Source organism: Drosophila willistoni, assembly GCF_018902025.1.
Source record: "Drosophila willistoni isolate 14030-0811.24 chromosome 2R unlocalized genomic scaffold, UCI_dwil_1.1 Seg167, whole genome shotgun sequence".
Classification (NCBI taxonomy): Eukaryota; Metazoa; Arthropoda; class Insecta; order Diptera; family Drosophilidae; genus Drosophila; species Drosophila willistoni.
Genome location: NW_025814050.1, coordinates 9,048,788 through 9,075,958, shown reverse-complemented (window position 1 = coordinate 9,075,958; position 27,171 = coordinate 9,048,788). Strand labels below are relative to the sequence as shown.

The following is a 27,171-nucleotide window of genomic DNA, read 5'->3' as shown; positions in this document are numbered from 1 at the left end:
ATACCCTCTTCTCTCTTCATTCATTCACACTCAAACTGGACAAGTCCAAAAAGTTCACATTGACGTCACTTTTTATATTTTTTGTTCGAGCTCGAGCCGGTAAAACGAATTCTAATCAGCGGACATACAAATTATATAGTATATAGTATACCTACCTATATACAATATATACAAGTACAAGTATAGATTTCCTGACATAGAGACCTTTGTGCCCTTGAAGAAGAAAGGAAACGGCACGCGCCATCATTTATTACAAATTGCCATAGAATGAAGGAAAATCCTTAAGTTAGATCTATGAATGATTTGAAATCGGGCAAGAGCCAAGGAGATTTATTACGCATAATTAATAATAAACAATATATTTGCGTACCTCTATATAGTATAAACACTTGAAGTGCAATGCATGAATGATTAAATGTCAGAGACATATACACGCCTATATGTATGCTATATTTGTATATATATACATATATCAATATATAAAAGAGACCCCACCAATAATCATGACTTATCAGTGAACACAAAAAAACAAAAACCAATGTATAAAACAATTGTGAAAACAAAAGTGTAAGTGAAATCAAAGCAAGCGCGCGTGTTATAACTATTTTCAACACAAATACACACACACACACACACGCACACGCAGGCACACCATCAAAGTAAAGTAATAATAAAAACCAGCAAAAATTATTAATACAACAAAGTAAAAAATAATTCGCAGTTTAGTATCAATTCGTAAGGCTAACTGAACAGGCCGTGGTCGTAGGGTGGTGTTTGTGTCTGGTGTAAATTAAAATTGATTGCAATTGGCCAAACGTTGTGTAAAGTGGGTCAGTTGGTTGTAATTTTTTGGAGGTCCCAGCCCACTCCACTTCAACACTGCAGCAAAGTTTGTTCCGCTGCTCAACTCTAAGCTCAAAAAAAATTATTATTGCAAAATGTTGCACAAACTGTTAATGCAATGGCCAAAAGCACAAGCCAACTACAACGATAGCAACACCAGCAACACCGGCAACACAAACAGTAGCAGCAGCCGCAACAACAACAACAACAACAACAACATTAACAATAACTGCAAATCAGTTTTGTTACTACTTTTGCTCTTACTACTCCTCAGCTGGCAAATCAAGTCCGCGGATGGCCATAAAGTGACGGTAAGAGCAAGTTTCTTAAAGTTGTTGCAAGTTGTTCAACCAGCCAATGTAGTAAAAATATTTAACAAATCTACGCAATATTTTCGTGTTTATTTTTTGTGTTACTTTTTTGAATTAAATTAAGCAATTGTTTGGTTTGTTGGGCAAATATTTCGCTTAACAAGTTTGAATTATGAAAAAGTCTTTGACAAAGTGAGTTTATTCAGTTTTAGAAGTTGCAGTCATTTGAACTAAATTGGCATGATAGAGGTCACTGATCCATTAAGTTAACAATTTACTATACTAAAACTAGACAGGTATTTTTTTAGTTTTGAATTACTAATTAAAAGGGTTTATTACTTTTTATCTATGTTAATAGCAAATCTATGTTGTAGCAAATCTAGTTACCACCATAATAATCGATGTTAAGATATTTCAGACGCATCTGACCTCAGCTACAATAGTTACATATATAACTAAAATACCCTAAGAGTTCTTTAAATTGATTGTTGTATAGAATAATTTTGAAGAACTAAGATAATGTACTTAATGAATTTAAGATTTTTGGGCTACCATATCTAAACTGTTTCTTAAAATTTTCAAATATGAAAAACAAGTGAGATATGAATTTACTTACTTTACTTTTATTTCGTCTAACAGACCAAAAAAAAAAACAAATTTGTCGATGCATTTCATTAGAAAAACTTGTTCATGGCCTAAGATTTAAAATAGACCTTGAGGTTTTTGAATAATGACATTAGTTTTAAAAAAATGTTTTCCTACCAAAATATATATTTCTGTTTTCTTTAAGTTTAAAATTTTACAAAAATTGTTGAAAAATAAGAATGCGTAATATATGGAAATTTTTCTGTTCTGCTTAGAAACACACAATAAAAAATTATTCATAAGTATTCCACACTTTTCCATTACGTTAGCTACTAAAGATTTGATGACCATTTTACTTTACTATTTACTCTATCTAGAAGTTTTTGAAAAAAAAACCATTGGATTTTATTTAGATTTATATTTTAAACATGACGATTTCCAGATCGACTCTGAATTTATATACCAATTATGGTTTAAATTAGGTTCGTCTAACAAATACTAATATTAAATAGATTCTTTAAGTAGTTTTCAAAAATTTTTAAATACGTATTATCAAAATAAAATTAAAACTGTCTTGACAATTCAAAGTCCAAACATTGACCAAAGCTAAGATCAAAAAGAGGAAGAAGAACTGTTTCCCTTTACAGGGAATGATGATGAGAACTAACAAAATATTTGAATAAGTTTAAATATTAAACTGTATTTTTTTTCTAATATAATAGACATGATAATTCGTTTATTTTTCATAATAGTACTTTTTTGAATTGCAAACCGGATATTCCCTTCTTAATTACTACTTCTTAAGTTAGTTCAACAAAGTTTGTTTGTTTAAGTCATTCGAAATTACCATGCACAGAATATTCCCACAGTGACAATGACACTTGAAATTAAGTATTTAAAATTCTTATCGCCTATTGAGGAACATGTGTCAGACTGCAGTAGTCTGCAATTTAATAAAATTACCTTTTTTATTTTGTATGATAAGATATTAAGTACTTACTCAGCAGTTGCTGCAAGAAAACAACAAAAGAAACAAAAAAAAAACGGGGAAATATCATCGATTTTAAATGTTCAGGGCATAATTAATCTGACGAATTTGTCATATTTTTTTATTGTTATAGTTCAAAGATTATTTGGCCAACAAAGAACTGAATGAATTGTTTGTGGGAAAGCAAAGTAGCCAGGTAAAAATGGCGACTTGGCAACGGATAAGATAGGAACTAAAGACTTCAGATCTTAAGTAGTCATTCAGTTGTAAGATTTGCAATTTAGATGTATAATCACATTGAGTGTTAAATGAAGAGAACTAGAGATTAGAAAGGGATATTTCCTTTAGAACAAAGGAAGTTAATAAGCATAAAAAACGAGATGAAATGTTTCTAGAACGAATTGATTAATTTTGAAGACCTCAACCCACAGATAAGAGTACTTCTAATTAATAATGTCAGATTAATTCAAGTGTAATCTAACCATAACTACGCAGATTATTATATAAGAGATTCAGTTCCAGGCCAATGTAGATCATTATGAATACTAATTAGTGATATTATTAATATAAAATTGTTCAGCCGTACGAAAGATAGACACACCCATTTACAATCAAATGATATCACACACACAATCAACACACACCTGATCGATGTCATGCATATAAAACTAACAAAACATTAATTTTTTATCAATTTTGGCGTATGACATGTGGTTAAACCATTTCTAAGCAATACATAATTGATAAACAGTGGAAAAAACTTGCGCGTCATATACTACAGATTACCTCCTATGTATATATACATAGAGAGAGGTGTATATATGTATATAAACATAAATTGCTTCCGTTCGTGCGCATGATTAGCAAAGCAAAAAAAAGTTCTTATTTTTATGTATATGTATATATGTTATATGGGGGCCACGTATATGTAGTATATGGCAATAGCGATCACCCCATCAGATGCCGATCATCAAAAGCCACGACAACTAACTATCAGCATTGTTGTCCCGCTTTCCCCTTACATTTGATAAGAAGTGTTGACCATTAGCCCTCTCCTTTCCAATGCTAATCGCAAAAAGAAAAGTTTGCCAAAAAAAAAGTCATAGTCATGATTTAAATGTACTTAGTATTAGTTAGAAATCGAACATACTTCAAATACACAAAATTTGTCTTCGTAATGTTATTACTTTATTACCAAAACTTTTTATATGTTTTATACCTACTTATCTATATTTATCTATATCTCTTAGATTCAATTTCCTTCCTTATATATTTGACTATTTCTGTCCTCTTCGATTCAGATAAAATGATTTTATTAGCAAAGTCATTGAGAGCTAATATTAAAAAATATTATGATAGCCAATCTTATTTGATAATCGCATACGTTTTTCGTAAGAACTTGAATTATCATACATGTGTATACTTCATTAGATATGATCTAATTGACTGAACAGTTAAATATACTCTTGATTTGCAGGGTATAGAAAAAAAAATAATACCAAAACAAAAGATTATTACTCTTCGCCCACGACATGCGCCGATTCTAAAGTTTAATCGTCTTCGTTTGCTGTTCTCGGCTATGACGCGCCCTATGTGATTGGACTTTGGCCCAAAGCGTCGTCGCTGGCAATCGTTAATGCTTTGTTCTTTTCTTTTTTGCCATTATCGCTGCGATAGAAAATGTCAAATTGGACAAAAGCTTATTTCTCAAGATATCAATGCAAATGAAATTTTGATAGATTTGCTAAAACATGAAGAAAGGAAACTAGCAAAACTTATTTGTTTTTATTCTTACAAATTTGAAATCTGTAGGTTTATTAGTAAAAATCATACGTTTCTTCTATTTAACAAATCTTAATCGTTTCGAATCACTTATATATCCACACTTTTAAGGGTTAAAAGGTTTAAGGCTTACATTTCAAGTGATTCATATGGTTTAATCAGTTACAATTTAAATCCTCACACAATTAAAAGAGAAGGAAGCTTTGGAAATAAATTACATATAGCATTTACATATTTTGTACTGAAGAAAAATCTTATTGTCCAGCCTTATCAATGTAATTTTCCATTAGAAAGTTGTTAAAAATTTTGGAAACAAAGTCAGTATTGACGTTTTCAAAAGAATTAGAAAAAAAAACTTTGAGCATCGAATTTTGGTTTGTTTAATGTTTTATATTCTTTATTTTCCAATTCTGGGTTAGAAAAGTTTTTTAAACTGTCTTTTACTTAGATTGTGAAAGCTATGACCTTTTCTTAACTGTTTTTTTATCGTTTTAATGGGAGATGTTTAATAAACGTCTCCGAATGAGACACACCTAATTTTTTAATGATTTCATTAACTAAAATAAATTAACTAATATACTAAACTTCTTAATTTGCTTCGCGACATATTAGCCCGTATTAAAATACACAACTTTGACCCATAACACGTTTTAGCATTTAATAACAAACATTTAAAAATTATGTGAATCCAACAAAAAAGAAAAAATTACTCATAATTAAAAAATGCTAAAAAATGAGATTAAAAGCAGAGAAATGCAGATCTTTTTGATACGGCAAGTTCTTAAAAAAAAAGTCTAAAAGATTCAGATTTTGGAGCGCTATAAGCTTTTTAGAATAGTGCTACTATTAAATCGTACAGACTATTACTATAGTAATAAATTATCTAAGATAAAATTCATAACCATTTGTTAATACATGAAATTTATTTATTATTATTTATTTTGGATACATTTTGATTTATAAAAATGTTATAACAATCTTCTTTTTTCATACCTTTTCCAGGCATCTCTCATAACGAATCACAATTATCCAGTTGAGGAGCATACGGTCCATACACCGGACGATTATATACTTACCATCTATCGCATTCCCACATCACCGAAACGTCAACAGTTGAATGAAACTCTTGGACAGAAAAAACCTGTTGTTTTCCTACAACATGGCATATTGTGTGCCTCTGATGATTGGATTATCAATGGACCAGAAACCTCGTTGGCCTACATGTTTGCCGATGCCGGCTATGATGTTTGGTTAGGCAATGCCCGTGGTAATACCTATTCGCGCCAACATAAGAGTTTACATCCAGACACCTCAGATTTTTGGAAATTCAGTTGGCATGAGATTGGTGTCTATGATTTGGCAGCAATGCTGGACTACAGCCTGTCGGAGAGTAATCAGACATCGTTGCATTTTGTGGCCCATTCACAGGGAACAACAACTTTCTTTGTGCTAATGTCCTCGCTGCCGTGGTACAATGAAAAAGTGCGATCGGTGCATTTATTGGCCCCCATTGCCTATATGAGATATCATTCATTTATTTTATCCAAATTGGGTGGAATTTTCTTAGGATCCCCATCCTTTCTCAGCTGGGTGCTAGGCAGCATGGAACTTTTGCCAATCACGAAGGTTCAGAAACTGATGTGTGAGCATGTCTGCTCGGAGGGATCGATGTTTAAGTTCCTGTGTAAGGGTCTACTCGATTTCATCGGTGGTTGGGGTACAAGACATTTGAATCATGTAAGTATAGAAATTTTGATTCTAACTATGATCAAACTGATACTAAATATTCATTGCAATTTCAGACTCTTTTAACAGATGTGTGTGAAACGCATCCGGCAGGTGCCTCAACTAGTCAAATTATTCACTACCTCCAGTTATATACATCCGGAGATTTTCGGCAGTATGATCATGGCAAGGAGCTGAATGAGATCATCTATCAACAGTCCACACCACCATCATATAATGTACAGAATATTCACAGTTGTGTTCATATGTACTATAGCGATAATGATTATATGTCGGCAGTGGAAGATGTTGAATATTTGGCCTCACAATTACCGTGTGCCGATCTGTATCGTATACCCTTCGATGATTGGAATCATTATGACTTTTTATGGTCAAATAATGTTAAAGAAGTTATAAATAATAGGATAATAGATCAAATCCATAGATATGACTTAGAGCACGCAACGGGATTGAGTTTCTAATTAACTAATGTAGGAGAGAGAGTGCGCCAACAATGTGAACAATTTTAGCCAAATTATATAGAAAGTACTTTTAATTCTAATTGTTGTATATGTAAATACTTAAGTGTAAATAATCTGTAGTTAGCAATTGTTTTTTTTGGAAAATGAGCCTATGCGTGATATTAATGTTTACTTGGTAGTTAATAGATTTTAAGCTTGCCTAAGGTTTGTGAAATGCTTTAACGAATTTCTATTTACATAAATATTTTTTATGCTTTGCAAATATAATCAAGTCAATATATTTTTTTAAAAAAGACCGCCAATTCATTTCCATGGCAGCCCTGGGTATGGGCTCTCTTTCTCTCTCACCCACTCAATGCAGTGAGAGAAAAAAACGCCATGTTTGTTCTGCCTATCGACCAGGGTGTCGTTTCTACCCCCGCAATAGAGTGAAAAAAATTTGTGTCTGCTGTCACGGCCTAATTTTTTTATAATTTTTTAAAGTGTATATGCAATTTATTAATTTTTTTCACAGTGCCGCCATACAACAACAAACCCATTATATTTGTGTCAAGTGTACGCGCATTTAAAATGCATCAAAGACAACAAAAACAAAAGCACACCGACTGCAATAATTTTGTGACTGCAAAGCCAATGACATTTGCAATTGATTGTGTTTGATTCTCATCAGAGGATAAAAAACGCAAAACAAAAAAAAAACAAAACGAATTTAAATTAAGCAAAATGGGTAGGTCGAGAAGGAAAATCTATAAATTTACAAATGATAAGCGGATTTTGTACCCCTTTTGGGTCTTGCGATTTCCTCATCGCCCTCCCTCAATGAACAATCGCTTGATATTAAACAGGGCTAACGACATGGCATTTTAGCGGGATAATTTTGAGTGTTTCAAGAATGGGACAAATTCCTTGAATTTCACATTCAATATATAGCAATAAGATTCTTGAAAAAGATATTTTTTCAACAAATTGATTATTAGTAGTATGAAATTTTTTTAATTGATAATTAATTGCTCTATAATTATAAAAATTCTTGACTAAAAAAGGCTAGATTCAATGAAACTGGCTAAGAATTTAATCTGTCATCCCTGGTAACAAAAACACTTAACCAATTGGCATTTGTTTACTTTTTTTACGTTCTACCATCAGCTTCAGATGCAAAATCTACGACAATGTCCAACAATGTCGCAAAAATGTTGGTAGAGATCACCACAGATGGCATACCCAAGCTCCATTGTCCTGTGTGTAACAAAGCACTCGTTTCTCTGGCCGGCTATGTGAAGCATGTAAAGAAACACGAACCACCCGGAGGATTCCAATGTCGGTACTGTGAAGTCTGCTACTGCCATGAGGATCTACTGCAGGATCATGTCAAGGCGGAACATCACGATGTCGCCGCTAGCCAGGATGGAGAACGTAAAACTTATGTGTGCAATAAATGTGGGGCAGAGTACAAGTATTTGGAGTCCTACAAAAGACACTGCAATAAGTGTGGCCCCAACAAGCGGACAACTAAAAACAATGAGAAAACTGAGGTATTAGAATGCTTTTCAATTGTATTTGATTTAGATCCTGAACCAAAATCTGTTTTTTTTTTGTTTAGGAGGAAACTCCAAGTGCAGGAAGCAGCAACTCAATAAGACAAGTTGAATGTAAATTCTGTTCGACACGTTTCTCTTGCTCGTCAAATCTGATAAAGCATCAACGCAGTCGTCCGGATACATGTGGGCAGGAAATATTTCAAGCAAACCGAAAAAGTTGTAAGTGATGGTTTGTTTAGTTACTAAAAACAACAAATGGATAACCTTCATTTCTTAAAGTTATTGATATGGAAGACACAGATGGTTCAAACTCCAAGAAGAAAAAACCCGCCCCACAACGACGTGGTAGAAAAATAGAACCTTCCACATCAGATCAAGAATTCATAAGTGAATCGCCGCCAGGTAAGAGATTATTACTTTTTCGTCAAAAATGATCTAAAGGAATTAACCTTTGAACTTTATAAATTTTAAAGATACCGATAGCGACGACGATATACCCTTGGCAAGTCGTCGAAAACCTCAAATTCAAACGGCGATTCAGGCGCAGGCGCTTAAACAAGAAGATGGACTCTCCGATTCAACAGAGGAATGCCCAGACTTCGATCCAGCGAATAGTGATGATGAACAGGATGTAATACAATTCCTTCCCTTGCCTGCGCCCGCCATGGAGGTGAAAGAGGAGGCAGTCGATGAAGATGGCGAATTTGATTATCCCGATGCCAGTTTATTTGTGAAAGCAGAGAGTGCAGCGGATATATTTAGCAATGAAAAGGACAAATTGTTAGATGTTTTGCTTAGCACCGATGAGGGTGATGGTCTGAAGCCATTTGAGAGTCTAAAGGTTGAACATGCTGGTGGTGGCGGAATCCTAGATGAGATAGCTACAGTCCCATTGACCGAACACTTGGAAACCGAATTGATTGAAGAAGATGTTCTCGATGTACGAGTGGATAAAACAAAGCGAGCCGGCCGAGCGGCAAAAAATAATCAAAATGAAAAACCAAAACGAAAATATCGCAAGAGAAACGCTGCAAAGTCGCCAAGTTCTGATGAAGACGATGAGATGAATTCGTCACCAACACCTACTAAACGGGTGGCGAAAATATCGAAAAAAGAACTCAAAGAACGCCTGAAAATGATGAATAAGGTGGAGAAATCATGGAAATGTCCACACTGTGTGAAAATCTATCATATACGTAAACCCTATGAGAAGCACTTGAGAGACGATCATAAACTGAATGAAGATGATATCAAGGATATATTTAAGGATGTGGACACCAATGCCAAACTGGATGAAGAAGTCTTCAAATGCAAAATCTGTAGTAAAATCTATTTGGTTGAAAAGAGACTAGAGACGCATATGAAGGTCCATGGAGAAGATGGAAGTTTGACCTTTAAATGTCCATGCTATTGCAATCTTTTCTTTGCCAGCAAAGAATTGGCCACCGAACATGCTCATCAGCAGCACAAGGAGCTGCTCTATTGTGAGAAATGCGATAAATATATGACCGGACACGATAGTCTCAAGAATCATGAAAAGAATTTCCACTCCAAAAAGGAGCCAAGAAACTTGCCAAGGAATTTGATATGCGATAAATGTGGTAAGAAATTTAGCGGCCGCACTTCTCTCTCAGATCATGTGCGTTCGGATTGCGGGCGATTGCCTCTATATCAGTGTTCCGAGTGCGGCAAACGTTTATCTACTGCTGGCATACTAAAAACCCACATGTTGCTTCACCAAGCAGAGACGCCGTATCAGTGCGATAAATGTGGCAAAACGTTCAAAGTCAAAGCACAATATAAATCGCATCTTAAGACGCGACACACCGACTACAAACCCTATAAATGCCATCTCTGTCCCAAGGAGTATCCGTATCGGGAGAGTTTGCTCACTCACATGACTGTCCATACGGGCATAAAGCGATTCCTTTGCAATAATTGTGGCAAACGGTTCACATGCATCTCCAATCTGCAGGCACATCGAAAGGTTCATGCCGATACTTGCGGACAGTTGCCCCTCAATGCCAAGGCTACGCAGTATATGGGCGTGCAGAGGGGTAAATTGTTGATGGGCGCCAAGCCAGAAGCTGGTATGGAATATGAGGAAACCAAGACTTTGATTGCACAGGAAGTAATTGATCGGGATATGCCAATGGCTCAGGAATTGAATTTTCCCTCGGATGGATCAACACCATTGGCCACAGTTCCCCTAAATTATGCCTCATCGCATCTGGTGCAGCCTATTGTGTTTCAAACGATGCAAGCCAAAGTCAGGCGAGAGGATTAGATTTCCAATTTATACATATATTAGTTTATGGTTTTTTTAATTTTTTTTAAATTTACAAATACTTTTTAGAAATAAACTTAACAGATAAATGAAAACCTTTGCACATAGTTTATTTTACGAGAAAACCTGATGACAACTTATGCTTAGAAACTACAAAATCTTTATTCTTATCCAAGTTTAATTTAATCTAAAATATGGTTGTTGATATCGTCCTATGGGCATGCGACCTTTAGTACGTAATCGACGCACTGCCTCACGTATAAATTTGGGCTGCAAGGCACCCGACTCACCTTGTGCTTCCATCACATCCAAGGCCTCCTCTACCACTTCCCCGACAAAGACTTTGGCTATGCCGGACATGGCTATGACCACATTCTGGGATACAGAGCAACCGGTGATGGTTTGCATTAAACGCTTAACAGCAGCCTTGGGAAATGCCGAACGACGATACATTTCATAGCGATCGAGTTGTTCCTCTGTAAAGTTGGACACCAAGACTCTGTGTGGCAAAAAGAGTATTAGATGGATAAATGGGATAATGAACTATTAACTTACTGCATACGTTCGCGTTCCTCTTCCTCTAGCTCTTTTTTTGTTTTTAATTTCTTGCTCGCGGGTTCACCTGAATCGTTTTCTCCATCTGTTGTTTTGTTAGCCTCTCCTTCAGTCTCCTTGTCCTTTTCCTTGGTATCTTCTTCATTGTCGTTTGTATCACTCTCGCTGGTTTTTCGGTCTTCAGTGGTTGTGTTAAAGAATTTGAGATCTACATCGTCACTGTCACTAAGAGAATTGTTTTTCTGTTGCGTGGGAAAGAGAATTTGATCCATTTGATTGTGTTTTTCTATAAATTATATTATAAACAAAAGTGTGACCAAAACATTTTACTGAAGGGCTGCACTGCACGAATTCACTTTGACGTTGTTACCAACACTGCACTTTGTACATTACTGTGACCCACGAAAATATATCATTTGAGAAAGTTTTAGAATATATAGACACTACAAGAAATGTAAAAATTTAGATTTAGAATTTAATTTCCTATAATTCATACGCTCTTTGCTTCTTACTTTTTAAATATATTTGTGTGGAAAAAAAATATATATATACATTCTTAGTCACAGTGAAGCGGGCATTGTGAAATTAATCAACACTGTTTTCCGTCTGTGGATACCTCGTGTTTTTATTCTTTCATATTTTTGCAAGCGGAAAGTTCGCTTTTGATTTCGGTTAAACTTCAATTCGGTACATTATACAATTTGCCACCATGTCCGCAGTCGCAACAGAAACACTTATTGCAGAGCCAACTGTAGCCGCTAATGTAGAATCCACCGATGAAGTAAAAAAAGTTAAAAAGCCAAAGCCGAACAACAAGAAATTGCGACAAGGTGAATGACCGAATGAAATGCAACAATTATCAGTGGGTTAACCTTTTGTTCTATTTCACAATTTTACAACAGAGGCGGCAGCCAAAAAAGCCACCGAAGGCGGCACCGATGGCGATGACCAAACAGAGCCAGCAACAAATGGAGTACCGGCTCAGCAAGCCGGCCAACCGAAGAAGAAGCCAAACAATAAGGGCGGCAAAAAATCTGGACAAACAGATCCACCCACTATACCAATTTCCAAGCTCTTCCCTAATGGAAACTATCCCGAAGGTGAGATAGTGGAACATCCTACACCCAAGGACTTACCGGATGATCGCACAGCCAGAGATCGTTTTACTTCCGAAGAGAAACGTGCATTGGATCGCATGAATACGGATATTTATCAGGAGTTGCGTCAAGCTGCCGAGGCCCATCGTCAGACACGTCAGTATATGCAGCGTTACATTAAGCCGGGTATGACCATGATTCAGATCTGTGAAGAACTGGAGAACACAGCCCGTCGTCTGATTGGAGAGAATGGCCTGGATGCTGGTTTGGCCTTCCCCACTGGTTGCTCTCTAAATCATTGTGCTGCTCATTATACACCCAATGCTGGAGACACAACCGTTCTTCAGTACGATGATGTGTGCAAAATTGATTTTGGTACTCACATCAAGGGACGGATCATTGACTGTGCCTTCACTTTGACCTTTAATAACAAATACGATAAGCTGCTCCAGGCCGTCAAAGAGGCCACAAATACAGGCATCAAGGAGGCTGGTATTGATGTGCGTCTATGCGATATTGGTGCAGCCATTCAAGAAGTAATGGAATCATATGAATTGGAGCTAGATGGCAAAACTTATCCCATCAAGGCCATACGTAATCTGAATGGTCATTCGATAAGCCCGTACCGTAAGCAAAAAAATTAGAAGACTTTGAACTAGCAATCAAAGCAAATTCTGACTTCCATTTTACTATTTCCTCTTCTAGGCATTCATGCTGGCAAAACGGTGCCCATTGTCAAAGGCGGTGAGTCTACACGGATGGAGGAGGATGAATTCTATGCCATTGAAACCTTTGGCTCCACTGGCCGTGGTCTCGTTCACGATGATATGGACTGTTCGCATTATATGAAGAACTTTGAGGTGCCATTTGTTCCATTGCGTTTGCAATCATCGAAACAATTGTTGGGCACCATCAATAAGCATTTTGGCACTTTAGCCTTTTGCAAACGTTGGCTGGACCGTGCGGGTGCCACTAAATATCAAATGGCTCTCAAGGATCTATGCGATAAAGGTATTGTCGAAGCCTATCCACCATTGTGCGATATCAAGGGCTGTTATACCGCTCAATATGAGCACACGATTATGTTGCGTCCCACATGCAAAGAAATTGTCTCCCGTGGCGATGATTATTAAGCATTAAATGATGGACATAAAAAAGATGAAGCGAGTGAGTGAGTGAGAGACACAAGAGAGAAACAAACAACAACAAGAATACCCTTTTTGGATCACAATTTGTAGCTTGCATTATATAAAAGTTTTTGATATATATATATAAATAAGTTCATTCAATTGTTGATTTATTATTTCGATGATGCGATTTCAATACACACACATACCTACATATATGAGTATAAACATTTAAATCTTGAATTATTGTTAATGGGAGAAAAAAACTATTTCAACTTCTTGTTTCAAAGATGCAAAATCAACAAAAGGTTAGAGAAATGGTCTTAGAAAACATTTCAGATAACTGATAAATGATTTATAGAACTTTGTATGACTTAACTATTGATTGCTAAGGAAAGGTTTTAATTTACGTATGTCTAAACTATTGATTATTAAGAAAAAGTTTATTATTTTCCAACGATTTAGTGAAACTTTCAATATTTTGAAACTAAAAAATTTGTGTAATTTCATCTCAAATTCTTTTACATATTAGATTCAATTTCAAATGTATTTTTGAGTGTAGCTTTTGCTTAATTTTTTTCAAATTCATTTATTATATTGGATTCAATTTCAAATCTGTTTTTGAGTAGGGTTTATGAACCATGCAGATCTATCTACCTTCCTCTATCAGTTTCTATAATGTGTATAAATTCAACTAAAATTCTTTTACATACATATTATCTTCCATTTCAAATGTGTTTTATATAGTATAGTTTATAACTTATTGTATTATCTATGAGTTTTAATAGCCTTCATTTGAAACATTTTGATTGCTTCTATATATGTTGCATTTCTTGTAGATTTAAAGGATATTTTAGTCCCTTTGGTACTACTTCTTGCCAGTATAATAAGTTCGTGGGCAATAAGGACTTATTTATGAATACTTTTTTACTATGAAACGCTCTGAAAATGTAAACAAACCATTTGCCCGTTAGATAATAGACAATTTCTATATAACTAACAATGCTGAAACCATACATCAGAGAAAGAATGCCACCAAAACGATCTGAAATCAAAAGAAAATTATTAATTATTAAACATAAAATATAAATTAGTTAAGTTAAACCCAACTTAATAGAACTACCCAAGTGCTGACAATTTCCGTTTTCGTTTCTTGAGCGAAGCGCAATTTAAAATAGAGTTTTATAATGGCCAAAGGACGCTTGTTGGTCAAGCCTTTCCTAAAAATATTTTAAACTTATAGACATAATGAAATAGATTTATTATATTTTTAGACTTACAATAATCCTGTTAGATAACCCGTGGGTCGTATTATATTTCTTAAAGGTGCAACATTGCTGGTTATATCAAAGGAAACGCCATCACAGGTGGGCAAACATTGTTCGCATTGCCGTTGGGCTGCTTGATCGATTCCATCATCTACATAGGAAAACTCATTGTAACCATACCAGATCTTTTTCCACTTCATGAGGCATGGCAAATCGGGTAGAGTGCAAAATTTTAAATTAATAGCACTACCAGCCATGGGCGGTGAGACACAACCGCAATGATTCAACATGCTTTCCACCCGACAAAACAAGAGACACTCATCCAAGGAGTAATAGGATCTGGATAAATAGATGAAAAGGTATTAAGAAACGTTTTACAAGTTATAAGCCATTGACTTACTGGTTCAAAAGGTGTCTACCCTCTTCGGGATAATAGCAATAACGCGTTTGTGGCGATATATGACGTAATGATTCGCTGGCATCAAAGAATTTAGGTTGTATGGGTATTTCCACAATTGTATTATGATCAACCAAAATTTCACCCAACGCTGTCGACTGTACAGAAGCGTAATCCTCTTGGGGAAAAATTTTAAGCTAAAATGAAACCCAAATGGGTTATTTAAAGCCCTGTAAGACTACTTTTTTATTAAAGTACTCTTTAAATATTCTAAATACGTGGTATATTTAATATTGAATGTAAACAAATAGAAAACAAAAAATTATTTACCCACTCAGCATTTGAAAGATTGTTTTACTAGAAATCACCTTGTTAAAAAAATGATTATATTATTATATATATTATATTATATTATTAAAAATCGACAGCTATTTAAACTATGACACTTGAATAAGTCATTGATTTTGAAACGCATCACACATGATTAATACATAAAACAAGTCGAGTATGATTAAAAAAATTACTCAAAAAGAAGTCGAAATTAATGAATAAAAGATAAGCAATCAGTGCCAAAAAAATTAGAAATAAAAGAAAAGTTTTTGGTGTTATTATTAGAATTAGAAAGATCACTTTCAAAGTAAATGTTAGAACATGAATGAAAACGAAACCGTTTAAACATAATTCGCAAAAATTATGATTTTTATTTTTGAGTTTTCAAACATAAATTTTTGCTTAATCTGCCTTTTTTTCAGACTGTATTTCGCAAATTTCTTACTGATTTTAAAAAGTTGTATGTCAATTAAGTGGGAATTAAATTTAAAAAGACATTAGACATTTGATTTTAATGCAGTCTAAAAATTTGACGTGCAAATAAGGCAAGCATGTTTCAAATACTCAACTAGCATTAGCAAGATTTACAGGTTCACCTATCGAATGCTCACTGTACTTAGTGGAATGCATAAATATTATTACAAACACATTGCATGCATTTTCGGTAATATGACTGCTCTTGAGTGCATGGGACTGGACATTGCTGAGTCGGCATGTGAACATAATACGTCCTCTCTCCCGAGGCGACTCCTTTATACACATATTTGTAAACAAATAATATAAAAGAAATATATTATAGACGGATATAATACCCGCCGCGACCGTGACAAGTAGAGGCATATAGGAGGAACATTTCAACTAAATTTGGAAACTACAAAGAATCAAGAACAACGAGAGAGAGAGTTATGGCTCGAGGGGGAGTTCAGAATAAAATAAAAAAAGAATAGCTCAGCTAAAGTGGCTGCTATTTGCAAATCAAACACCACTCCCTAGGCCAACTGCCCAAAAATTACAAGAAGAGCTTGACTTCTTTAATTTAAACCTTAAACAAAGAAAGCTAATAACTCCCGCTCACTCAGAAATAAGGACAATAAAAACTATATTTACTAAAACAACACCTCCTCCTCCCAAAGAACTACCGAAAAAACGAAAAGAGTGCCCTACAGACTGCCCGGGTCCTTTGGAAAGCGCATTCTGCCTATACACATGCACAAGGAAAACTGGTACGATAACCGGTACCGGTACCGCCTGAGTTCATCGGCCCAGGACAACAGCAGCTGAGACAACAAGCATGAAAGGCAGGCCGCCTTTTACGCCAACGAGGGACCATCAGCGAGCCAACCTGGCGACGACCAGCTGATGCAGAGAAGGAAGACAACACATCCAAAAAAATAAAAAATATTAATTTTTAAATTTATGTATATGAAAACTTTAAATTTTTGTTAAGTTAGAACTATATTCCGTTTAGAACTATATTTTGGCAAATTTGGGCTGGAGCAATTTCTAATCCTGCTGAATGGGTAATTCGTCTTTGTTGTTTCATTCCATTAAAATTTCTCTTTAAACTGAATAATTAAACATTCGGAAGAACAAGATTTATCTTTCAAAAGCTGGATTTGCCCATTCGATGTGTTTTAGGGGTAGACTAGCTCAATCAAAGGCTCTAATCTCAATTAATAGGTAAACTTACCTGAAAGGCATTATTGCTCAAGTAAGTATAGGTATATTCGTCCTCCGGCATATCTTGTAACACAAATTGAACACTATTCAATATGGAATTGGATTCAAAGACCACATTGGGTACAGCTGACATTTCTGCATCATCCTCAGCACGCTGAGCTCTGAAAATAGGTAATCTAAGTATTTCAACTACACTCAATTCCAACCAAAACATACTCAATCCGGGAGTAACTGCGTCTGTGATAGTTAAATATGCAGCACACACTAGTCGATGTGGGACGTTTGATAAACAATTGGCTGGTATTCACGGGGGCACCAAAGACAATGCCTCTGATTACCAGTTCACTGCAATCGGGTGATAAGTGACGCAAGATATCCCGCACCGAGTACTCAGTATCATTGTAATAGCTGGAGAGTAGCCAATGGAGTTGTGTTAACTCCAAGTTATCCAACTGGGGTTCATCGTGTGGATTTAAATAGAATTCAGTGAGTACAAGTAAACGTTGAGCCATGTCGTCGGCATTTAGGGCCAACTGCGGGGAGTCACTAGAATTTATCGCCTGTTGTTGTTGTTGTTGATAGCTAAAAGGAGTGGAAAAATTAGTATGCCAAAGTTGTTCAATCAAGTGAGTATAAATAGCCCATACCGAGAAGGCAATTAATTTAGTCTTGAATATGAAGTTACTAAAGTTGTTTCTACTATTTGTCATTATTGAACTAAGTGTTGGCTTAAGTGCACATCGGAGTTTTCTAAATTATCGTGTTTATCGCCTGAAACCCAATAAGCCAGAACAATTGGAAAGTTTAAAATCTTTGGAAGTGCGCCATGAAGAAGTTTTCTTTCTCGATCATTTGAAATTGGGCTTATTAAATGTTGTAGTAGCTCCAGAATTTAATGAAAATTTTCTCGACTTTCTTCAAAATGAAAAAATTAGTTACGATTTAATTGATAAGAATGCCCAGGCCAGTTTGGACTTGGATATTGAACCCATAGCGGATGCCAATCGTCGGAGTGATGATTACAGTTGGTCAGAGTATCATGAATTGAACGATACCTATCTATGGCTACAAAATACAGCAGGAAAATATCCAAATGTGGCAACTGTGTTTAAGGCAGGCGAAAGCTATGAAGGACGTGATCTTTTGGGACTTAAAATTGATCATAAGGGCGAGGGAGATAGACAAGCCATCTTTCTGGAAGCTGGAATGCATGCCAGAGAGTGGATTAGTCCGGCAACATCTACATTTTTCATCAATGAACTTTTGACCTCGCAAAATCCCGAGATTATGAATTTGGCCAAGTCCTATGTGTGGTATATTTTGCCACATGCCAATCCCGACGGTTATGTCTACACACATTCTACAGTAAGTTGCCTTTTCTATTCTTTAACTCCTAAATTTTCATTTCCCATTTGTGTTTTTAGAACCGTTTGTGGCGCAAGACACGTAGTCCACAGGCAAACAATTGCTATGGCACCGATCCGAATCGTAACTGGGCCTTTCATTGGCGGGAAATTGGAGCCAGCGATGAGCCATGCTCGGAATCCTATGCTGGACCCAAGGCATTCTCCGAAAAGGAAACAGAAACTCTAGCCCAATATCTACAATCGTTGCCTGAGCCCGTTTTCATGTACCTATCACTGCATTCCTTTTCACAATTATTACTTTATCCTTATGGGCATACATCGACTTTGCCAGAAAATCATAAGGATTTGGAATATATCTTTAGATCTGCTGTTCAGGGAATGAAACGACGCTTTGGCACACGTTACACTGGTGGCAATGTCTATGATGCCATTTATCCAGCTGCTGGTTCTAGCATGGATTGGGCTTATGGCGTATTGAAAGTGAAATACTCATTCTGCTATGAGTTGCGACCATCGGGTTATAGTTTCTGGACGGGATTCCGTTTACCCGCATCACAGATTATACCCACTGGCCAGGAGACAACCGATGCTTTGGTAGAAATGATTAAGGCAGCTAGAACTTTAAAAAAATAATTTCAGATACATACATAAAGTATTCAATCTTTGGCAATGAAATTAAATTTTGGTCTTACTTATTACTAATAATGCCTTTTTACGAATAAACATTTTAAAAAATCAACCGATTCTTTTAGAAGGTTTCAATTATTTAAACACCTAAAAAATTTTTCGAACGTCTTGGAAGAAAATTTACTATTAATCAACTTATCTCCTGTATTTTTTGTACTTTACGGCATTACGATTTAGTAAATAACAGTCACATATATGTTGGAAATATCAATCAAGTTTTTGATGGTCCTTTGTTCTTTAAGTTCTGAGAAGCTATTTTTTCACAAATTTTTATTTTTATGTTTTATTTGAAGTCGGAGGATAATATAAATAGAGAGGAAATAGAGACACAGGACTGGATTTAGAGAAGGATCTTCACCAGTGAGGGGTTCACAAAAGAAAAATGACTTGGATAAACGGTGAGATTTTGTTGACTTCTGGGGCTGGCATTTGTATTTACTTCTGGAGTATATATTTTTTTGAAAATATCAATAAAAACTGGTCAGAAATGATCTTTTTTTGGCTTTTCACCAACAAAATTTGTTTTGTGGATATCTGCTTACCTATTTCGTATGAATCCTGACAATTGATCTATGAGAATTTAAAGAGTCTGTGGAGAATAGAAATCACTCTTATCACCCAAAGATTAAGAAGATAAGAAATCAAACGTAGGCAAAATCGTAGACTTTGTATTTTAGTCCTGAGTTTTTGCTCTTGATTAAGTGATTGGGAAATTTTCAAAAGATTTGCTAATCTTAAGATAGATTGTAAAAGTAAATTCATAAGAAATTGCCCTATCATTGTAGTGTCTAAAAAAAAAACGCAATCACATGGAAGTAGATTGTCTCTTGATAAAGTTTCTTATAAAAACTAGTAGTTCCTATGATCATATAATAAAATCTAATTAAGAAAAGAACTTGAAAAGTACTCGAATGCCTCTTTAGAAAAATAGTGAATATGCATCTGATAAGATGGAAATTATATAAGTATTATTGGTTTATAACCAGGGTCTTAAAGATTTTTTTTACTATATCTTTGGCTAGACCTTGTCTATTTTTTGAATGAGACGATTATTAGCTGTGATTTACAATTGAAAAGTTCAGTAAGACCCCAGAGATAACTTCTTATATTTATAATATAGCCTAAAATGACAAAGTAACTAGTGGGCAATAAATTAGATTCGGTTAATTGGCTTATCGCCGATGTGTGCAGCATTTGCTTATCATAGAGCAGTAAATTGGTATAAAAGCATGTTGACAAGTTCGTTAAGAGCTCATACGTACTACCAACGGCAGTCATGTCGCTGAATAAGTCTCTAGTTTTGGCCCTTTTGGGTCTTCTGTTCGTGGTTGCCGGTGGACAAGCGGAACGTGCTCGCTATGATAATTACCGTGCCTACAAGGTGAATACCGACAATGCCCAGCAATTGGCTGTACTCAAGGATTTGGAGAGTTCCAGTGATTCTATAATTTTCCTTGATGGTGTTCACATTGTTGGAGCCGATGTCCAAATAGTTGTGGCCCCCCACAAGGTGCCCGATCTATTGGACATTTTGGGAAAATCAGAAATCAAATATGAACTGGTGACCAAGGATTTGCAGACATATCTGGATGAGACTGACGAGAAGGTGGCCATTAAGGGACGTGCCGTTAGCGACTACAACTGGGCTCAGTACTACGAATTGGATGATACCTACACCTGGTTGCAATATCTGGCTGCCAATAATCCCGGAGTGGTTACCCTAATTGAGGGTGGCAAATCCTATCAGGGACGTTCGATTTTGGGTGTGCAGATTGCCAAGGGTGGCAGCAACAAGCCAGGTATTTTCCTAGAGGCTGGCATACATGCGCGTGAATGGATTGCCCCAGCTGCAGCCACCTATATCATCAATCAACTTTTGACCTCCACCGATGCCAACGTTAAGGCATTGGCTGAGAACTATGTCTGGTATATTATGCCTCATGCCAATCCCGATGGTTATGTTTACACCCATACCACTGATCGTTTGTGGCGTAAGACTCGTACACCCTATGGTAGCTGTTATGGTGCCGATCCCAACCGTAACTGGGCCTTCCATTGGAATGAAGTGGGTGCCAGTAGCAATGCTTGCTCCGATACCTATGCTGGTCCATCGGCCTTCTCGGAAATCGAAACATTGTCGCTATCTAAGTACATTGCCTCGCTCAAGGGCAAAATTCAATTGTACATCTCCCTACACGCCTACTCCCAGTACTTGTTGTATCCCTATGGACACACCTCCGATTTGCCCGACAATGTGGCCGATTTCCAGAAGGTATTCGATGCCTCAATTGCTGCTGTTAACAAACGCTATGGCACCAAGTACACTGGTGGAAATATCTATGATGCTATCTATCCAGCTGCTGGAGCTAGTGTCGATTGGGCTTATGGTGAACAGGATGTGCGCATGTCCTTCTGCTATGAATTGCGTCCATCTTCCAATTCTATTCTAACTGGTTTCAGGCTGCCAGCTGAACAAATTATTCCTGCCAGCGAAGAGCTCTTGGATTCTATCATTGCCATGGCCGGTGAGGTCAAGACTTTGGGATATTTCGATTAAATTAAAATCAATCAATACTTACATTTTGATGGCATAACTCTTGAGTAGACTTTTACTTATTTTATTTGCTGTACAAACACCAATAGCCGGAAATGGGCTATTCGATACATGAACCAAATTGGGTGACATGTGTATTTCAGTTGGTTGCACTAGATACTCCTGTGTGAGATTCACAATAATAATGTGAGTCCATATCACAATAACAGCCAGAAAGATTAACCAAAGTGTTCTACAAATTGTTTAATTTTTTTTTTTAGCCACTTTTATTGCCATTTTTGTTTGGTTTTCTTACTTTGCATAGCGTACAGGTGATTGATAAACCAAAAGTTGCAAACCATTAATATAACTTTTACTTAAAAACTCTTTGAACAAACGACGATGAGTCTCCATTTTAGATTGAATCCCTTGTGAATCAAAGTTCTGTCTCTTTATACCTTTCTTCAGGGCTCATCAATCACTGCAAAGGCAACTACTCCCGATTAATATAGTTAAATACGGGACGAAATGTCAGAAAATAGATGAACTCAAATGCCGTCACAATACTGAAACCCATTATTAAGCCCAATAGGCCGCCAAATGAAGCTGTCAAAAAAATGACGAAGAAAACGATATGATTAAATATGTCATTATCATGGAAAGACATTAGCTTACCCAAAGCTGATAGCCAATTTTGAAAAATATCTGTGCGATATCTAGTACTCATCAGATCGCTGAAGAAAACATGCAACAATATGCTATCCGTCTGATTGCTAAAATACTATTGTTAGTTTATTAAATTTTAGATTATTATTTTAGTTACCTATTGGTTATTCTACTAAACGAGTAACTCATATCAAGTCTACCCATAGTACTCTCCGAGACATAATGATTTGATTGACAATCGGGCAGACAATCACAAGGAAAGTGACTAGTTTGACGTACTATCGATAGTGATAAATTCAAATTTGCCAAGGCATGCGAAAAGAGTCCTGAAAATAGAGTAAATAGAGTGACTTTGATTAAATTTGTCAGATCAGAATCGATGTATGTATATTCTTGCTATTTTGTTCAAAATGAAAATTGTTTTGCGTTTTATGCCTTGTTTTATGTCACAAATACTTAAACTTTAAGCTCTGTTTCCATAGGTTTCGTTTTAAATGTTAAACGATTTATATTAAAAAAAAATTTGGAAACAACATTAGGTCTAAATTTATTTTGTGTTAAACTTAAATTCTATCTAGTTATCTTGCTAAATTAGCAAAACGTTTAAAATTTGTAACATCAGTTCATTGTTTTCTAGTTTTTAAACAATTCTTTCATTAAACATTAAAAATTTTATTATTTATCAATTAAAGAATACCTACATTCCCAGACAATCTTAACAATCCTTAAGGTAATTCTTACTTAGTGTCAAAATTCTCAATTCTCATATTAAGATATAATCTAAAAATAAGAAAATTAAACCTTCTAACTATTGCATAGTGAATTGTTTATTCTAACTATTCTATATTTTGTATAAAATTTCTGTTCTTGTTCTCGATTTGAACATAGTTTTCAAATCGTAAGTCGTTAACAAGTATAATTTGTTTTCGAAAGTAAATGAGAAAGGTTATGAATTTTACTTTTGTCACAATAATAACCGCAGTTAATGTTTTTTAAATTAATATGATTCTAATCTACACAAACTAAAGTAAAATACAACTACATCTATAGAACAAATAATTTTAATTTTTTTGTTTGCCTGCTTGAGGTCTATAAATGAACATATTAAATCTCCAATTTACTTTCGAATGACTATTTTTAAGGTCATATATTTATTTGCTTTAAAGATTTGTATGAAAGATTTATACAAAAATATATGACTGTTGGAAAAGTCAAATGCTTCAAGAGTTTATATGTTATTTGTTTCGAAGTCAAAGAACAAAAATAGATTTCGGTTGCGACAAATTCGAGAAAGAAATCGGGCTTCCCATTAATGTTATAAAATCCCTAATTTATCTCAAGTTATATTTGTCCCAGTTAAATACTCACTTTTGCTGTGTATTAAACAATTTGCATCTGCTATTCCGCAGACCTTCATGCTGCCATTATTGGTTACATAGGATGGAACACAGCCACATCGTTTGAGGGTCATGGTCACTCGGCACTCGAACATGCAATTGATAAAGGAATAACGTCTAAGGCCAATTAAAGTTCGTTCACTGCCAAAGAGACAATTTCTTTCCGCCAGATCCATGCGCCGTATATCACTGGTTGCATAAGTAGATTCCGGATTGATTCTCACAAAACTCTCACGAGTCGATGTAACAACTTTAGTCTCGGAATTTTCATCGGGAAAATTGTAAGCATCATGGATGAGCAAACGAAAACCATAGCCACTGAAAAAGGTGCCATAATATTCCGAGGTCATGGGATTCAATAGGACCGAAAGACCAGTGGGATACCCACAACCAGTGACACGATAAGGACGTTTCGGCACTTGATAGGCAATTTTTCTAATTACAAAGCAATTAATTATTCAACTTTTTGAAAGTAAATTTTGTGACTTACTCGGGAAAATTGTTATTTTGGGCGGCAAAGTAATTAAAGCTACAGCATTGTCCCTCCATGGTCTCAATGCGTTGAAAGAGACTATCGCAACGTGAACTTATGCCCTTCCAAATGCAACGAGTGATCATATCTATACAATCTGGCGATAGTTCACGGGTCAATTGAGACAGTGTAAGATTATTGAATGTTAATATCTTTTCATAGATCTCCAATGTACGATTACTAACAATGTGATCAACGGGTAAGAGTGTGGTATTGAATAATTTATGCACATGCATTTTGGTCACATTCGGGGGTAAACGACTGTAGAGGAAAAAGGATGTGAAACAGAGTGAAGTTTCAAAGATTCAAGTTCAACTTACATTCTTTCAAAAAGTCCAGTGGCCTTAGTTTTTGATATTTTGTTGAAATTGCAAATGGTAACAGCTGGAAATGGTATGTTCCAAGTGGGAAAATGTGAACTTTCAATTACCGTGACTGTCGGAGTTTCACGATTCGAATACCAAGATACAATCACCAAGACAATTGAGGTAATAATGGCCAGAAAGACCACGAGAATCCAAAACCAACGTTCATACCGACTTATATCCTGACGTGTTATATAATTAAAGCCATGCAACGAAGTTGTCTGACAATAATTACGTAAGTTCTCTCTGAACCATTTGTTGGCTTGATGTAGATATTGCAGAGGTCTCTTATGTCTTCTCGATGGTACTTCTCTAGGATTCTGATCAATTGGAGCTGTACTTGTAGTGCTGGAAGCAAGTTGTTCGGCCTGAACTTGACGTAAATCGAATATACGTCGCTTTTTGAATGCCATATTCTTAGTCTATTTTCATTGATTCACCAGCAACGACTGACAACTGAAAATCCACTTTGACTTTGGACAATTAGTCGCACCTAATTAGGTTGAACTAATGGCCCTACTTGGGTCTTAGTTCTTCTAGCTAGTTGCAGACGATACCGTATTTGTTGCCTAGTTAACCAATTACAAGTGGGTCGCACACATGTAAAGAATATTAGTTCGAATACCGAAACAAAACTGCAGCCCATAAATAGTCCGGTTATACCGCCAATATTGCCTACCGTCAATGAATGACAAGTAGATATTAAATGGTTAACATGTAAAAAAACAAAGGTCATTAGTAACAGGATATAAATAAAGGAATGGACTGACTCTACTTGCCTATGAACTGCAACCAATTCTCAGAGACATCCAAACGTATCTGCTCAGCAATGGGTGAATCGTAGTAGGCATGAACAAGAACCTTTTTTGATGAATTAGAGCTGCCAATGAAAATTATATATCCAGCATAATGATGTACATTGTACATGACTTTGAATAGAAATACCTACCCAGTGTCATTATAATTATACATTCTTCTGACATCAGGTTGTATTACATAGCGATAAAAGTCACAAGGTGGCAGACAATTGCACAGATAACTTCCACTGTCTTTGTCTATAATCTCTCCAGCCAGATCAGTGGCTTAAATAGAGTTTTTTTTAGAGTCATCAGAGATTAATCAATTGTTTTACTCACCATGTAATTGCAAACACTTCAATTGCTCCACTTGACATACTGGCCACTCGCTTCGACGAGGTAAATGTGAAGGCAAACAGCCACAAATCTCATAGATTCGTTCACTGCGACACTCGGCCAGACAATTAATTTGTCTATAAACATCAAAATGGAACAATTGCCGCTCGTCTTTTAGATAACAGCGACGCTTGTCTAAAGGTAAACTTCTTAATTGACTTCCAGAGTGAGTGCCAAAGACTTTGATCATAAGATGTGTTTCTGAACCGCTGGGAACATAAAACCTTTGTGTGGCATCATTCACCACTGCCAGCGATTCATGTACCAAGATCTCAAAACCAGATGAGGCAAAATTAACATTACCATAATCTTCAGTTTGAGGATCTAGGAGAAGACTCAAACCCTTGGCGGAACCATGGTGTGAGGTATAGATTGGTAGAGATTGTTTGCTAAAGGAACAACAAATTCTTTGTTCCTGCGTCCAAACCGAATGCAATAGGGTATGGCAAATCTTTGCATCTCCTTCCCATTTACAATTTACAATTTGTTCACAAATCTTCGGAGAAAGTTCTTCCAATAATTGGGTCCAATTCAGATTAGTCATGTTTACTAAGCTAAACCCACGAATTCCACGCAAAGTTTCCTCCGTCACATTTGATTCTCGTGCTTTCTTTAATAAACTCTTTTTGGATATTCTATTCATATTGCATATGGTTACAGCTGGAAAGGGCATCTCTGATGTGGGTATCATCATGCTCTCTATAAATCGTATTGTCGGCTTATCCTGATTAATCATTAGCAACATTGTGATTACAATGATAGACATTAGAACCGCCAGGCATATGACACACCACCATAAAATCCGTTGCCATGTCCTGGCCCCAACAAATATATGAAAGCCATGTATACTGGCCATTTCGGAATAGATTTCGAAACCAGTTTTACGTTTGCACAAACCATCATCCTGGCGAGCCCTCAAAAAGTGAAGGAACTTAGGCAAACGTACTTGACATAATCTTTTCCAACATCCCAAAATTATTGACTCCAAAAATGTGAAGAATCTTAAATTTCTATTGTCTATTGGCATTGGGAAATATTGAAGTCGTTCGGTTTTTTTGGGTTTCAGATAGTTTTCAAAATTAATTGCATAAATTTGATTCGCTTCCAATTCCTTAGCATGTGTTGCCATGTCTGAAAAATTCGTAGAAATATTGAAATATATTTATGGATGACTGTGGAAATTTGATAAAGCTGAATATTTAGTAAAATTATAGATACATACAGTGGCGGCCAAAAATTTGACACCTTAAATTCTGATTTTATTTGATTGTTATTTAATGTTAATGTTATAATATGTTAGTTTATAGCGTTCAATTGGTCATTCTATTGAGACGATGGGCGTATCTCTAACGGTTTTTTTTAGAAATGAATTTTGATAAAAAGCCCCAAAATTCAGACCCGGCAAAAAAAAAATGACACATTTTTAAATCTTGTAA

The 27,171-nt window shown here is 35.7% G+C and overlaps 9 protein-coding genes across 9 annotated transcripts; 5 read left to right on the top strand and 4 right to left on the bottom strand.

Moving 5' to 3' along the window:
• The first annotated feature begins 672 nt into the window (after positions 1-672).
• LOC6643933 (lipase 3) lies at positions 673-6,941 on the top strand. Its single transcript, XM_023176606.2, has 3 exons — positions 673-1,154; positions 5,512-6,246; positions 6,312-6,941. The coding sequence occupies exons 1-3, from the start codon at positions 939-941 to the stop codon at positions 6,714-6,716; spliced, it is 1,356 nt and encodes a 451-aa protein (XP_023032374.1). The 5' UTR covers positions 673-938; the 3' UTR covers positions 6,717-6,941.
• Positions 6,942-7,223: 282 nt separating this feature from the next.
• LOC6643932 (oocyte zinc finger protein XlCOF7.1) lies at positions 7,224-10,636 on the top strand. Its single transcript, XM_023176541.2, has 5 exons — positions 7,224-7,443; positions 7,863-8,248; positions 8,317-8,473; positions 8,534-8,656; positions 8,728-10,636. The coding sequence occupies exons 1-5, from the start codon at positions 7,440-7,442 to the stop codon at positions 10,539-10,541; spliced, it is 2,484 nt and encodes an 827-aa protein (XP_023032309.2). The 5' UTR covers positions 7,224-7,439; the 3' UTR covers positions 10,542-10,636.
• On the bottom strand, positions 10,631-11,509 carry LOC6643931 (transcription initiation factor TFIID subunit 11). Its single transcript, XM_002067077.3, has 2 exons — positions 11,097-11,509; positions 10,631-11,040 (listed from the first exon to the last, which is right to left on the bottom strand). The coding sequence occupies exons 1-2, from the start codon at positions 11,366-11,368 to the stop codon at positions 10,719-10,721; spliced, it is 594 nt and encodes a 197-aa protein (XP_002067113.1). The 5' UTR covers positions 11,369-11,509; the 3' UTR covers positions 10,631-10,718.
• Positions 11,510-11,690: 181 nt separating this feature from the next.
• LOC6643930 (methionine aminopeptidase 2) lies at positions 11,691-13,482 on the top strand. The gene is made up of 3 exons (XM_002067076.4): positions 11,691-11,926; positions 11,999-12,820; positions 12,899-13,482. The coding sequence occupies exons 1-3, from the start codon at positions 11,806-11,808 to the stop codon at positions 13,324-13,326; spliced, it is 1,371 nt and encodes a 456-aa protein (XP_002067112.1). The 5' UTR covers positions 11,691-11,805; the 3' UTR covers positions 13,327-13,482.
• A 434-nt stretch (positions 13,483-13,916) lies between these two features.
• On the bottom strand, positions 13,917-22,053 carry LOC6643929 (sodium channel protein Nach; the record flags this gene model as incomplete). The annotated part of the gene is made up of 8 exons (XM_047010432.1): positions 13,917-14,365; positions 14,431-14,540; positions 14,601-14,927; positions 14,989-15,182; positions 17,006-17,156; positions 17,212-17,577; positions 21,629-21,835; positions 21,899-22,053. Coding segments are annotated over 8 exons (1,740 nt in total), but the record flags the coding sequence as incomplete, so codon positions are not given.
• On the top strand, positions 17,668-19,101 carry LOC6643928 (zinc carboxypeptidase A 1). Its single transcript, XM_002067074.4, has 2 exons — positions 17,668-18,360; positions 18,420-19,101. The coding sequence occupies exons 1-2, from the start codon at positions 17,671-17,673 to the stop codon at positions 18,993-18,995; spliced, it is 1,266 nt and encodes a 421-aa protein (XP_002067110.3). The 5' UTR covers positions 17,668-17,670; the 3' UTR covers positions 18,996-19,101.
• LOC6643927 (zinc carboxypeptidase A 1) lies at positions 20,317-21,643 on the top strand. The gene has a single exon (XM_002067073.4). It carries the CDS (start codon positions 20,326-20,328, stop codon positions 21,604-21,606), a length of 1,281 nt encoding a protein of 426 aa, XP_002067109.1. The 5' UTR covers positions 20,317-20,325; the 3' UTR covers positions 21,607-21,643.
• Positions 22,039-25,016, bottom strand: LOC6644232 (sodium channel protein Nach). Its single transcript, XM_002067071.3, has 6 exons — positions 24,498-25,016; positions 24,136-24,438; positions 23,617-24,080; positions 22,406-22,574; positions 22,258-22,355; positions 22,039-22,188 (listed from the first exon to the last, which is right to left on the bottom strand). Exons 1-6 carry the CDS (start codon positions 24,953-24,955, stop codon positions 22,076-22,078), a joined length of 1,605 nt encoding a protein of 534 aa, XP_002067107.1. The 5' UTR covers positions 24,956-25,016; the 3' UTR covers positions 22,039-22,075.
• LOC6644231 (pickpocket protein 11) lies at positions 25,010-26,762 on the bottom strand. Its single transcript, XM_002067070.3, has 4 exons — positions 25,679-26,762; positions 25,492-25,624; positions 25,322-25,422; positions 25,010-25,217 (listed from the first exon to the last, which is right to left on the bottom strand). The coding sequence occupies exons 1-4, from the start codon at positions 26,760-26,762 to the stop codon at positions 25,036-25,038; spliced, it is 1,500 nt and encodes a 499-aa protein (XP_002067106.2). The 3' UTR covers positions 25,010-25,035.
• Positions 26,763-27,171: the final 409 nt, after the last annotated feature.

What these genes read in the sequence shown, in the direction of transcription:
- LOC6643933 (XM_023176606.2), top strand. Translation starts at nt 939, where the DNA reads ATGTTGCACAAACTGTTAATGCAATGGCCAAAAGCACAAGCCAACTAC. An exon ending in CGGATGGCCATAAAGTGACG is followed by an intron (nt 1,155 to 5,511) that starts GTAAGAGCAAGT and finishes TACCTTTTCCAG; the next exon opens with GCATCTCTCATAACGAATCA. An exon ending in GTACAAGACATTTGAATCAT is followed by an intron (nt 6,247 to 6,311) that starts GTAAGTATAGAA and finishes TTGCAATTTCAG; the next exon opens with ACTCTTTTAACAGATGTGTG.
- LOC6643932 (XM_023176541.2), top strand. An exon ending in AAAACAATGAGAAAACTGAG is followed by an intron (nt 8,249 to 8,316) that starts GTATTAGAATGC and finishes TTTTTTGTTTAG; the next exon opens with GAGGAAACTCCAAGTGCAGG. An exon ending in CATAAGTGAATCGCCGCCAG is followed by an intron (nt 8,657 to 8,727) that starts GTAAGAGATTAT and finishes TAAATTTTAAAG; the next exon opens with ATACCGATAGCGACGACGAT.
- LOC6643931 (XM_002067077.3), bottom strand. Translation starts at nt 11,368, where the DNA reads ATGGATCAAATTCTCTTTCCCACGCAACAGAAAAACAATTCTCTTAGT. An exon ending in GAGGAACGCGAACGTATGCA is followed by an intron (nt 11,041 to 11,096) that starts GTAAGTTAATAG and finishes TTTGCCACACAG; the next exon opens with AGTCTTGGTGTCCAACTTTA.
- LOC6643930 (XM_002067076.4), top strand. Translation starts at nt 11,806, where the DNA reads ATGTCCGCAGTCGCAACAGAAACACTTATTGCAGAGCCAACTGTAGCC. An exon ending in CAACAAGAAATTGCGACAAG is followed by an intron (nt 11,927 to 11,998) that starts GTGAATGACCGA and finishes ATTTTACAACAG; the next exon opens with AGGCGGCAGCCAAAAAAGCC. An exon ending in TCATTCGATAAGCCCGTACC is followed by an intron (nt 12,821 to 12,898) that starts GTAAGCAAAAAA and finishes TTCCTCTTCTAG; the next exon opens with GCATTCATGCTGGCAAAACG.
- LOC6643928 (XM_002067074.4), top strand. Translation starts at nt 17,671, where the DNA reads ATGAAGTTACTAAAGTTGTTTCTACTATTTGTCATTATTGAACTAAGT. An exon ending in ATGTCTACACACATTCTACA is followed by an intron (nt 18,361 to 18,419) that starts GTAAGTTGCCTT and finishes TTGTGTTTTTAG; the next exon opens with AACCGTTTGTGGCGCAAGAC.
- LOC6643927 (XM_002067073.4), top strand. Translation starts at nt 20,326, where the DNA reads ATGTCGCTGAATAAGTCTCTAGTTTTGGCCCTTTTGGGTCTTCTGTTC.
- LOC6644232 (XM_002067071.3), bottom strand. Translation starts at nt 24,955, where the DNA reads ATGGCATTCAAAAAGCGACGTATATTCGATTTACGTCAAGTTCAGGCC. An exon ending in CAAAATAACAATTTTCCCGA is followed by an intron (nt 24,081 to 24,135) that starts GTAAGTCACAAA and finishes CTTTGTAATTAG; the next exon opens with AAAAATTGCCTATCAAGTGC. An exon ending in TTGTTTAATACACAGCAAAA is followed by an intron (nt 22,575 to 23,616) that starts GTGAGTATTTAA and finishes CTCTATTTTCAG; the next exon opens with GACTCTTTTCGCATGCCTTG.
- LOC6644231 (XM_002067070.3), bottom strand. Translation starts at nt 26,762, where the DNA reads ATGCCAATAGACAATAGAAATTTAAGATTCTTCACATTTTTGGAGTCA. An exon ending in TATAATTATAATGACACTGG is followed by an intron (nt 25,423 to 25,491) that starts GTAGGTATTTCT and finishes TTTCATTGGCAG; the next exon opens with CTCTAATTCATCAAAAAAGG. An exon ending in GAATTGGTTGCAGTTCATAG is followed by an intron (nt 25,218 to 25,321) that starts GCAAGTAGAGTC and finishes CATTGACGGTAG; the next exon opens with GCAATATTGGCGGTATAACC.